This window comes from Lutjanus erythropterus, chromosome 12 (genome assembly GCF_056507025.1).
Source record: "Lutjanus erythropterus isolate fLutEry1 chromosome 12, fLutEry1.hap2, whole genome shotgun sequence".
Classification (NCBI taxonomy): Eukaryota; Metazoa; Chordata; class Actinopteri; order Lutjaniformes; family Lutjanidae; genus Lutjanus; species Lutjanus erythropterus.
The window spans coordinates 33826655-33839529 of record NC_139328.1 but is presented as its reverse complement, the minus strand read 5'-3'; the positions used below and the strand labels follow the sequence as shown (position 1 = coordinate 33839529).

General features: G+C 37.9%; 1 protein-coding gene across 1 annotated transcript in view; it reads right to left on the bottom strand.

Moving 5' to 3' along the window:
• Positions 1 to 1603: 1603 nt before the first annotated feature.
• The window catches only part of LOC146318281 (uncharacterized), a 30080-nt gene continuing 18808 nt past the window's right edge, over positions 1604 to 12875 (bottom strand). Inside the window, exons 2-6 of the mRNA XM_084732174.1 lie at positions 10010 to 10045; positions 5307 to 5612; positions 5134 to 5209; positions 2508 to 2797; positions 1604 to 1816 (exon numbers count right to left, since the gene is read on the bottom strand). Coding sequence (XP_084588300.1) covers positions 2518 to 2797; positions 5134 to 5209; positions 5307 to 5406 — 456 coding nt within the window. The 5' untranslated portion in view covers positions 5407 to 5612; positions 10010 to 10045 and the 3' untranslated portion in view covers positions 1604 to 1816; positions 2508 to 2517. The remainder of the gene's footprint in view (positions 1817 to 2507; positions 2798 to 5133; positions 5210 to 5306; positions 5613 to 10009; positions 10046 to 12875) is intronic.

Genomic DNA, 12875 nt, shown 5'->3' with positions numbered 1-12875 from the left:
TTGGAATCGTTTAAAACGAGTATCCAACACTGTGACAACATTTATAGGTCAGAAAAGAGGAAAAACATAATAGTTCTCCTTTAAGGTCCAGTATTTTTCTGATCAGAAAACCCTATAAAAATAGGGCGGAAATTAGACTACCTTTAAAATACGCCACTATTGTCATTATTCTATTGTGCTTTATATGTCTATTTTTCAGGATTATGATTGAATAAAATATTGAAATATTAATGAGACAAGTTTTTAATATGCATTTTAAGTACATTAATTGTTATATAATTGATAGATTAATCATTTAGAAAATCATCATTAAGTGCAGCCCTATTTCTATAAAAATTATTTCACTTTATACTTACAAATGTGTTTATTGTTTTTCAATGTTCTCTAGGATTGTACATTGCTGACCTTTATCAGTAAACTTTTACCTGCTGTTGAAATCTGAATCTAAAGCGACAGCATTCAGCCAGACCAAACTGACATCCTTGGATAGTATAGTGAGCAATCAGTGTCAACAAAAAGACATTTTTATATAAAAGAAACAGTTGCAGGGTTGACTGTCATGTAGTACGGCTCACAGGACGAAGGAACAACTTTTCATTTTGGTGGTGTTAGTCAGTTTACTGACACAAGAAATAGATTTTGACACATGAATGAAATGTTTTGGGTGAGTTACTAGCTTTTTGCAAAAATTCAATAAGGTCCATGAAACAGTCTTGATAATGGCTCTTAGTTTTGACCATTTTAGAAAATGAGGCAAAAACAATTGAGGAAGTACTGTACTAAAGGCTGAATTACTCATGGGACTGTTTCCTAGTTCCCCAATTTACTTTAAGTCAACATGCTAATGGTAATTCCCAACATGTTTTAGCATCAAGCTAAGCAATACTCCATATTGAAAACACAAGATGGCATCAGTGGGATGATTTCTTGATTGAGATTCAGATTTCTTGTTTCTGTTTCACCAAATGAGTGTGCAGTGTGTTTCAGATAGATTTAAAATAACATTTGACATTTTTAAGTTAACTAATCATTAATACACTTTTAGTATACTGATGACTAGTCTGACTGCAAGTATATTCAAGTATGCCAATATGTAATTTATGTAGTATATTTATTTTTCAGCAGGATCCAAATATCATGTATTTTATTTTGTCTATGAATATTTTGAAGCTCCAGTCACTGGCACTCTTAAATTAGAACTGTTTGATAAAAATCACAGTATAATAACAAGCTGGGTTACAAAAATACATACTTGAGATACATCTTCTGGTGTCACATGCTGCACAACATGTGATGCTTCATGTGATGCTGACAGTCTGTGTGGATTATTCAAGTACAAACCTACCAGTTTTTAAATATCAACATCTCTGTTAACTCTTTTTAAGACTGTTGATGAAGAGCTTCACACAGGGCGACACCTGCTGGTCGTACTTTTGTCATGCTTGCTGTCGGTTCCACGACATTTATCTTTCTAATTATTGAGAACAAACTTTACTGTCCTCAGAACATCCTGAGGAAAACTGACTGAAGTGTCTTTAGTTTGAAAATAGACGTGATGTGTTGTGTTCACTCAGCTGTACATGAACAAGCAATACAATAAAATACTGTTTCATTACTTTATTATTCACACACCAACAGAACATAAGAAAGGACAATGTATTAATTTACTAAGAATAAATACTGCATTTGAAGAAAATTTATGGGCTGCTGTCATCTGGTGGCGGGAAGACAGGAGGTTTTCAGTTGGTCCAAGACTCGGCGTCGGGGCGTCATCTCTTCAAGTATCTCAGATTTTGGATGGTGCCACCAGTGGTTCCTGTATGCAAATAAAAAAGATAGAAGAAAAAAGGGATTGAATTTGAGTTCAACATCCACTCTCTTTTCTTTCTTCTATTTGTGCTACTAAAGTAGTAAATGCTCCATGGTGTTCACTGCCTCGTTGCTAACATGGTTTAATATTTGGTGCTGGACAGGTAGCATGTGGATCGTTTTATCAGAGCTTTTTCAACAAAAACTATGTTGGTGAGAGCTGTGAGAGAAAGAACTACAACTAAACTAAATTAAAACTATAGAATACCGCTCTCTTGTCAGTCAGTTATATTTGTATATAAGGCTACAGCTGGTCTCCACTGGTCACTTAGCACCTTCATGGTGATGCAGACACTCCAGGAAGTCAGCTCTTACCCGAGAAATAGTGCGGCACATTACCCCCCGTAAAACGTATTATTTTTACACTTCAGTTTTTGTACAAATTAAATGAAGAGTTGGAATTTGTTTGGACAGAGCCAGGCCAGTGATGTGCAATATGCTATAAAAACACAACTACTGTGATGGCACAGTTAAAAATTAGCAATAGCTATAAACTCTCCATGCAACACATCAGTTTCATTCTCTGTACTGGAACTGTGTTAAATTGCATCATCCCTATCAAATAAAATTACATAAAACAATCTGCTTTAAGCGTCACAGTCAGGGCTTAGAGGACACTTAGGGGTATATTTACTTACCTGCCCATTTTCACAGGCTCCCATGGTCGTCATGGTTCCTGACGCCACTCGCAGCCTCAGCGCCCAAGTGCCTTAGCGCAAGAGCCACCAAGCACCTTAGAGTCTCGGTTCCCAAATGCTCCAGAGCCTCAGCCGGTTCAGACGCCCAGGGCCCCATGACCTGAATCACCCAGCGGCCCAGAGCCTCATTTGCCCTGTGCCAATCAGAGTAGAGTCCCGCTCGCAGGAGGCAGTGGTGCTGGCAACGGCATGGCTGCCGCACTCCAGCATCCTCACTGGCCCTGTTCTCACTGAAATACAAAGAGTAGTGAGTCAGTATAGTTTATCAATATAGACACAATGAAAGGACAACAAACAGACATACGACAACCACAACAGTAACAAAAATAACAATAACTAACACTGCAACAAAAGGCCTTAAAAAAATACTTAACAACTTATAACATAACAAAACACAACAATCCATAAATGAATTGATTATCTTAAAGAGTACATGACATGTATATGGAAAACCAGAAAGTCAGGAATGTTTCACAAAAGGCTGCTCAGTGCTCTAACAGAGTTTCAAATACACAATGTTGAAACACAACTCCAAATTTGGTCCCAATTCAAAATGTGTCGCCGATCATATCAGCTGTTTGTTCCATACCAAGAAGACTGGAGAACTCAAGCAACCCTGATCTGCCTCATGAGGACAGAGGCAAGACGGACTGTAATACAGACTGTGCATTCAGATCAAATATTTTGTTAATGGGTGCTCTTATTACCAGTGGTGGACAGCAATGAAGTACATTTATTTGAGTACTGTACTTAAGTATGTTGTTTGAGTATCGGTACTTTACTCGAGTATTTGTCTTTCACTCCACTACATTTCAAAAACAAATATTGTACTTTTGACTCCACTACATTTCTAGGAAGGTTGTTGTTACTCGTTACTTTTAGTCTAATCAGAGTTTTGAAGTCAGCTGTTGCTGATTTTCTTTTCTAAAATGCGATTGGCCACACGCTGTGTTCCTCACAGAAGGAAACCACAGTACCTGCTCTCAACTGGGATTGATGTAAAAGCAGAAATTTGTCATCCAGACAAGAACAAGCAAGCTCTCCCTCTGTCATTCAAACAAAACTCTGTAATGGTGACGGCAGGAAAACAACAACAATTAAATCTGAAGATGATATGTTATGATTGGAAAAAGAGAAAATATTCCTGGTAGACTTTTAATGCTGGATTGTTTTTTATTGGGGTGAAAAATAGCAGATAATTAATGTATATACTGCTCCTGAAGACAGAGAAATCTCAGTTATTTAACAGACTTGGTGAACTCCTTACAGCTACAGTCTAATTTTATGTGGCGATTTTAATATATTTACATCAGAAAATGACTTTTGTTCCTTTTTGTTTTTGATTGTATTTCTATGCTGAAGTTTTTCTAAGTGTTTTCTATATACTTTGTGTTATGTGTTACAGTGTCTAACCCTAACCCAGTGTGTTGCTGAGTTCTCCTCTGTCCAGGTTCTGTCCCTCCTCCCCCTTGCAGGTTGCAGTGATTGACAGCAGGTGCAGCCACTCTGCAATCAGGACCTGGGTGTTAAAAGCCTGGAGAGTGCAGCCAGTCGGGCCTAATGGAACATTCAGCAGACTGAGGTCAGCAAGTCTGCAGTCTAGTCCTGCAGAGGCAGGTTAGACTACTTGTGGCGGTTGAATGACAAGTGCTTTGCTTGTGCTCTCAACTAATGAAGTCCCTTGTCTTTGTGTTTCATGTGCCTTGTTAACCAAAGAACCAGACCGAGTCCACTTGAAAAGGTGGGTCTCGGTGCAGTTTGTTTGTGATGTGAAAGCAAACGAACCAAACACAGGATTTTATGATAGAAGATGTGATTTTGGCAGGACTTCAAAAGTTAAATCCATCAGCTGATCGTTAAATCAGGTGGTCCTATGATTGATAAGTTTTCCCCGGTTAACAGGCCAAAAGCTGTTCTTATATCCTACTTTGTGTGTTTTGTCTGATTAAAAAGTGTGTGGCGACCCCCCCCCCCCCCCCCCCCGTCTGAACGGGGAAAAACAAAAATCCTGACGCTTTATTATTCTTTTCTTCTCCTCTCAAAACCTCAGTAAATTCAATATATAAAGACATGCCACAATTTGCTGGTTGTTTCTTTGTGAGCCTAAATACACACATTAAAGTGCTGCGCAAACTTCTGTCAGCCAGAATCTGATTTTCCCACGTGGGTCCTGATGATGCAATGATGATGCAGGATGACAATCACCAAAACTGTCCAATCAAGGATTACCTATTGGTTCGTATTTAAAAAGTAAATGTGAACACGAATCGGACCAGGACTAAGACGCAACAGTGTTCCTTTTTTGTCTTTTGGTCCGGCCCAAATAAATGAACTACCCGTGTGAAAATGGCCTAAAAACCCTCAATGCTTCTTCTTTCACATGATTTGATTTTCTTACTCACCTGTCTATAAATGATATGTAACACTGAGTTTGTTTTTAATCAGGATAAAATGAAGCACTTGGTTCTTTGTAGTAAAATGCAGGCTGTTATAATTTGTTGCTTTTGTGGAGTCCTGCAGATCATAATGTCTTCAGTGTAAACATGAACTCTCATAGTGCAGTTACCTGGGGACAGGAGCTTCACGTATCAAGGGTCCACGTGGTCGAACCACCAGGTTCTCCTTCTGATCACGTCTCTCTCCTGAAAACAGTTGAATTCTGATTTTAGTGACTCAAACTCACATGAAGATATTTTCTAGATTATTATGATTCTGTATCAAAGGTTTGCCTTCATTTACCTGAGCTCAGCTGGTGGTCAGGAGCGTCACAGGGGGCACAAAGATAAATCAGAGGGGTCATTAGATGATTAACAGTAGAGGAAAGCACATAAAACAACATTTTTTCTGATATTTCTTTCACCTTTTCCTCTTTTCTTGTGAATTACTGATCATTTTGCTCTGAGCATTTGTAAAACACACAAAGAAATCATCAGACACAGTTAACACTCACTTCAGTGTGTTTGTACTTACAGAAGTTATGGGATAAGTTCTGTCTTCATAGTCCACAACTCCATCCACACCAGTTGGGTTGGTCTCACACTGGACCTAGGAAGAGAATGATAATAAAAAGAGATCATTTCAACATTTCATGGTTAAATATCACGTCTGTCACTGTCAAACATGTTTACAACATGTGCAACACGTCTCAGACTAAAGACCAGTTAACTGGGGCGCTGTGTGTGCAGTGGGGGACAACAGCCGACTCCACATTTGAGAAAAGGCTGATTTCTGGGTAAGAAGTTGTAATGAAATGGGGAGACCTTTCATTTAGGTGCACCAGTAGGAAGTGTTCTGTCTTTCTCTTCCTCTCTCCTATCAGTCCATCATCCACAGAGGTGCAGTGGGTTAGAACACGTGTGGATGCCAACAGTTTGTTCACAGTAAGTCATGTATTAGTTTGAACACAGTACCTGAAGCCTGTAATGTTAAAAAGTTTTGCTCATGTGTTTTCTTTTCCTTTATTTGGTAACACTTCATATTAGGCTGCTTGTAATATGCATTGTTTAACAGGAGTAAAAGTAAATGAACACTGAGATTTATAATTTATTAACTTCATAATTTTATATTAAATCTTCAACCCATCAATGGTTGTGTATTATTTTGTGTCCTGAGTCCTCAGAATTTCTGCAACATAGATAATAAGGCCCTCATGTGACGCTTATTAACATTCATATGTGTTAATAAGAGTATATTAGTGTAAATAAAAGCATAATAAACATATTTAATTTTGAGATCATAAGTCTTATTAGAAAGTTTCTTGTTAGAAAGTTGTTAACAGTTTATAGACTGCTTGAGAATGTTAATAAAAACCACATAAGCTTCTTATGATTGTTTATAACAGCATTAAACACGTTTATTTAGGTCAGCTAACTTACCTTTTAAATCATTGTCAAAGGTTTTATTGTTTTATTAAGATTTCTACATACTTCATTAGACACTTATTAACAGTTAACTATGTTTTATTAACAGTTAACTATGACGTTTTGGGGGTACTTGAGCTTAAGTCTCAACAATGCTTATTAAGTTTAATTAATCATTTATATGCAGTTATTAACAGTTAACTATGGATTTTTGGGGTACCAGATCTGAAGTGTGACCAATGCTTATTAAGGTTAATTAATTATTAATTATTATATTAATTATTATGCACTTGTTAACAGTTACCCATATTTGTTTTTAAATTATTACAATTTCAGACTTTTTGCCTCTGTTAAGAACTGTTAATAAATGCATAATGATCAAAGAATTATTAAAAAAATCAAGGCTTTTAATAACTTTCTTAAGCAATCTAGAAACTGTCAACAAGTTTCTTATAAGTACTTATAAATGTCTTATAATCTTACAATAAACATGTGTATGCCATTATTAACATGTATAAAGTCTTATTACCTCTAACTAACTCTTATTACAAGCACATTAATATAAAGTGTTAGCCTTCAGTTTAGTATTGGTCATCACAGCATTAAATGTACTGCTGGTTGGACTGTAATCTTTGATTTAAATGATTGTTAGGTGTCACAGTGTGGATGTGCTGCTCAGGTTCTGCCCCTCCTCCTCTTTGTATTTGCAGTGATTGACAGCAGCTGCAGCCACTCTGCAGTCAGGACCTGTTGTTCAAAAGCTGGGAGAGTGAAGCCAGACAGGACCAGCGGGTCATTCAGCAGACTGAGGTTTGTAAGTCTGCAGTCTAGTCCTGCAGAGGCAGGTGAACTGTTGTGTGTTTGTCATGTGCTTTTCAGGCTCTGACAGCCAACAAAGTCACTTGTGTTTGTGTATCATGTGTCTTGTTAGCCTCCACAGTTATCAAAGACTTTAGTAAAGGCTCCTCATGTTCTTTGTAAGCTTTTCCAGCTTATAAAGCCATGTGTTCTTGTTAACCACTCTGGCTAGTAAGGACACTGGTGTTTTGTGTGGTGGTGTTGTTTAATTTAGCAGATTAAGTTAACCTGTTTGTTTTATTTAACTTCTTGACTTAATTTTGCACATAATTTACTGTTACACCCCTCGTTCCCTCGCCCAAACTTGGGAATTGTAACAATGATGATTGAAAGGTACGACATAAGAGTGTATATTGTTTATTGATTATTGATATTTTCTGAAGTATGTTTGAATATAATTTGATCACATGCATATAATTATAGGACTGTGTTTAAGTGCAATATTGAGTGATAGTGTGTTTTTCCCATGTTTAGAATTTGGTTATGGAACAGAGGGGTGTACTACGAAGCAAGCTCAACACAGCCAGGCTTTCTTTGCATGATCTGGATCAACAAAGCCTAAAACCACAATCAGAGATAATGGGTATCACGACGGTAGTTATCAACTTGCTTTGTTAATCCAGGTTCTCATTTTAAGGCTTTGTGCGCGCTCACATAAAAGGGGCGTTTGTTACGTCTTTTGACTCTTCTTCCACATGAAATGAAGCGATCGTGACTTAAGTCAAAATCATCAAGTTGTTATAATTATGAGCTGTGGAAAGTATACAAAATACATTACGGCAAAAAGCAACAATGTTGCTGCAAATAAAGCAGGAGAAGAAGAATGATGTCAGAAAATGACTGATGGACTAAATGTGGTCTTAATGCTGCCATTTATTCTAACATGAAAACTGCACATTAAACAATAAAACTCCATACAGCAGATTTAAACATGATGAAGTCTGTCTGACACTGTCCTATGATGACAGAGACGTGGAGATCACTGAAGTTTTTGACCAAACCAACGTAAAATAAATGTAACTGATTTAAGATTGTCTGTGATAAATGATGATGAATTTTCTAATCAGTGATCTGAGCTGCAAAATCACCAAGACAAAACAGATAACAGTAAAAAGTATTCAAAGTGTCTGTAGTTGCTTCATCATTATTTTACTGTGTGGATTATATACCATGTAAATTTAAAGTGTTAATATGATCTGGAGCAAACGGGAAAAATGACTCTGCATCACCAAACGGAGGTTACCATGACAGCGTGATGCTGCTGTTGCATCACATTATGTTACATTTTTACATTATATAGATTCGTTCGGTGATATTACGAACATACAGCTCAGCAACTTTTCATTTTTAACGCCTTCCCTCAGTTTAAAAGCTATATCGCTCATAAACAACCTTGTTAGAACAATAATTAAAGAACAGCGCTTTTTACAGATGATTTAATGTGAAACTCTGAACATAACCTGCTCTCCACCAGGTTATGAGTTTAGCATCAGTTACCATGGTGATCTAGCCAGGTTAAAAGAGAGCGACCTTCATGACACTGAAAATCCTGGATTTAGACTCAACATAGCTCGCTAACCCATTAATCTCACTTTGTAGTACAGCCCTGAGGCCTTATTGTTTATTTATTTATTTTATTATTTATTTATTTATTTATTAATAGTTTTCCTTGTTTTTGTGTGTACATGGTCCTGTACATACAATATTGTTGGTAGGAAGTGTGCAAGACTTGATCAGTAGTTAAAGAGAGCAGGAGTTATTGGCTTTATTTAAATTTAAAGACCCCTGGTTGTTTGATCGTAGCATCATGTGGGTTGCCGAGTTATTCTGCTTGTTATTCTCTGTGTGGAAGTGTTCACAATTTGTAATTCTTAACATTTGCAGTGGTATTTTGCCCAAGTGGATCTTCCTTTTTTTGCATTGTGTGTAAAAATGATATTAGTAGCCTCTAACCCCTCCTGGAACATTTTTACTGTTTACATCAGTCAGTGCACAGTTTAACACACTCACTAAAGTTTGCTACTGTGTAGCTGTCAGCTGACTCAGTTTCCCTTTTCTTAATATTTTTATTTTTATATGATCATAAGAAATTCTACTGTCTACACTTTTGAGCCTCCAGCCTCCCGTCCTGTTTATTCTGTTCAAACTGTGTCTGTGGTGAATCAGATTAGAGGATTAATAAGTATTTCCTGTTATATACATCATTTAAATCACTATAAGTAGTTAGGTGAAGGAAATATTATCTCGATGACTCTTCCTGAGTAAGTTGTATAACCACTCAGTTTGGTGTGGAGAGTCAAAGGCAGTGCACTGGCCGATGCATGTTACTTCATAAGATCCTCGGCAGGTCAAATCCTCACCATCTTTGTTTTTTGTCCAGGGCAGTGAGTGGGATAGGGATGGGAAAATGGGTGAATGGGAAGGAGGACAACAGTATAGAGGTAATGAGAAGTCGGTTAACCTCGATCAAAACCCGGCTGGAGTAGGCTCATACTGTGTCTCCCCGCCACCTCCCAGATTCCTGAGGGAGAATTGGAGGGGGAGGGGAGAGGGGGTGTAAAGAGTATCCTTGTGAAAAAATTATTCTAGTGAGTCCAGGTTCGGTTGGTCAGGTGTGAGGAGATAAAAGGGGTTAGGATTAGGGTTAGGCCAGTAGTGGTTAGGGTACATCATGACGGTACAACATGAAGACTAAGAGGAATAAATAAAGTGAAATATACTCACTGGAGTTGACAGCTCCTCTGGTTGTATGGGTCGATCCTGAGTATGAAACAGCAGGACAGAGATATTTTATATTAGAACTAATGGAACTGATTTTCAATCCTAAATAATCATAATTTGTACAGTTGTCTAATTTGTGATTTCCTATTGTGAAACTATATATGTTTCCCTAAGATCTGGATCTTTTATGAAAAATCACTGTTTTGGTCTTTTTCAGGCCTACTGCCAGGACCAGGTCTGCAGCCCCATCCTGTGGGAGACCACAGAACCAGTTCATCTGCGTAGATGAATGATCTCCGACTCATGTAGACTGAGTGAGTCATTTGCTTATTTTCATCTTTCACCATAAGAAATTACAGTACTATAGAAGATACTTAGAATTTGCAGTGATTGAAGTACTCTAACATACGCTTACTAAGCACTTTCATCATAAATCATCAGTTAGCTGACGCACTGGCGGCTTGTGGTTACTCAGCTTTCGGGACAACCCCCTCTGAACAAATATAAACCAGCTGTCACGCGTTCATTACAACACTGGAATGATAAACACACAGCCCACATGAACTCTAGCTGCACAAAGTTCTGTTCTAAAAACAACAGATAGCTTATCAGTCTCATGCTAATTCACGTGCTAGCAAACAGGCTAACCGGTTTGTGGGCAGAATTAACGTGTCTGATCACTGTTACTGTGTCACTCAGTATACACATGAACAAACAGGTATTTTAAACAATTAAACAACACCATGTCACCTTACCATGTCTGCAGATAGACAGATAGTCTAACAGTCTGAGCTACTTGAGCTGCTTCTAGATGGTTCTTTCCTGTTTTTAAGTGAGTTGCAACGTGATGACGTCAAACGCTGAGGCGTGTTGTAAAGCAGTGCGTGTCACGTGTTGCATTGTGACCAAATTAAATTACAATCAGTTTGTTTCATAGGATCGAGTTTGTCAATATATTAAATTAAATATATTAAATAAAAGAAGCTTTGTTTGAGTTTTCCTTTTCCTTACATTGTATTTTGACATGAGGAAGGAAGTAATGAAGCGCTGTGATGCAGCGGAGAAACCCTGGACTAAAAATAGTGAAAGAAAACATCTTTGTTTTCAAATATCACATCATCTCAGTTTTCATACTTGCATTTGTCAGTAAAAATGAAGTTATTTTAGTTAACATTCTTACCTTAGAGAGGCAGAGATGAGCAGGTCAGGACTTTGTTTGGAGTTAGAATCCAGTTTCACAAAAGGTACAATATAAACCTGAACAAAAAGTTTAAAAAGGAAATCTCCTCTCCATGCCAAAAAGTCCCTCCGCAGAATGTCCTTCTCCCTCCCTCTACCAAAAGGTTTTCATACTGTTGGGGGAGTGGTGTTTTCCATACATGGTAAAAGCACAATGTACACACAGATCATTGGCTACATGTGTTATCCATTTGTCAGTCGGCTCAGCAGCAGGAACAGTTTAACTGTCGCCTGTACTCTTTCAGGAAATGAGATTGGTTTCAGTTTGTGTGTCATCAGTTTGAAGCACAAACCAATGTGCAGTTTAACTTCAGTGTCTCTGTTACTTCTCTCGACAACACAGTACATTTCACAAACAAAACATTTCTGAAAAAAAGAAAAAAGAAGAATCACATAAGAAATACATCAGATCAAATAGGGTACACAAGGTACTACAACATACACTGTCGTTACAGTGGTCAAGTGTAAGATAAAAGATGCTTAAAATATTAAAAGTATTAAAGACAGACAGATGTGGGAAAACCAATAACAATAATAAATAGAACAACAAAACAATACAACCAATGAAACAAGATGAAGTCAGAAATAAAAAGAACAGTGGAATAAATAAGCAATCAAACAGTCAGGCAGACTGAAAGACTCCAAGAGAAGGTCAGAGTGTAAAGGTGTGTTTTCTCTCAGACATTGAGTGTTGGATGTGCAGAGGTAGTTTGATCCATAATTTCAGGGTGTAGATGGTAAAGGCTTCATCGTCATGTTTTTTTTTTTGGGGGGGGGGGGGGGGGTTCAGTGGAACTGTTGTTCGCCTTAGAGTCTGATGATGTGGGGCATAGAATGATAGACATTAAGCTGCGTATGAAGGTATAAAAACCAATAAAACAATTTTGAAGGCGTCTGATCATAACAATTTAGAAAAAATCTGTAAATTAATGGTGTTAATGAGCAAAATCTAATCTTACAAATACTCACATTTTCTGATTTCTCTGGATTAGGCACTTGGTGCAAAATAAATTCCCTCAGTTTCCTAATCGTCCCTTCTGACACTATGATTGTCTCCTTCCGAGACTCCTTTACTGCCATCTGGGACCAGCACCTCTGGATTAGCATGTCTGACAAAGAATAGGGACAAATGTTAAACCTTGTACATACCTCAAAGTCAAAGTCAAAGTTTCTTTATTGTCAATACCACATATGTACAAGACATACAGAGGATCAAAATTATGTTACTCTCAGACCATTATACATTATAAATAAAAATGCAAAAGAGAGATAAAAATTTAAGTAAAGTAAAAATAGAAGATAATAATAAATATAGAAAACATGAGGCGCTGTCACAGTGACAGTAGTGCAAATAGAGCAGAGGTAGCTTATGTCTGGTGGTGTACATGCAATGTCATACGGTGAACAAACAGTATGTAGTTTTCTGTGTGTGTGTGTGTGTGTGTGGGGGAAGGGGGGGGGGGGGTTGGGGCTTCAGGAGCGCGTGTGTGCAAGGGGCAGCGGGCGGGGGGGGCGGGGGGGGGGGGGTCAGAGCAGGGAGGGACTTGAGTGACCTGACAGCCTGATGTAAGAAGCTATCCCTCAGTCTGCTAGTCCTGGCCCGGAGACTCTGACCCTGACAGCAGCAGGC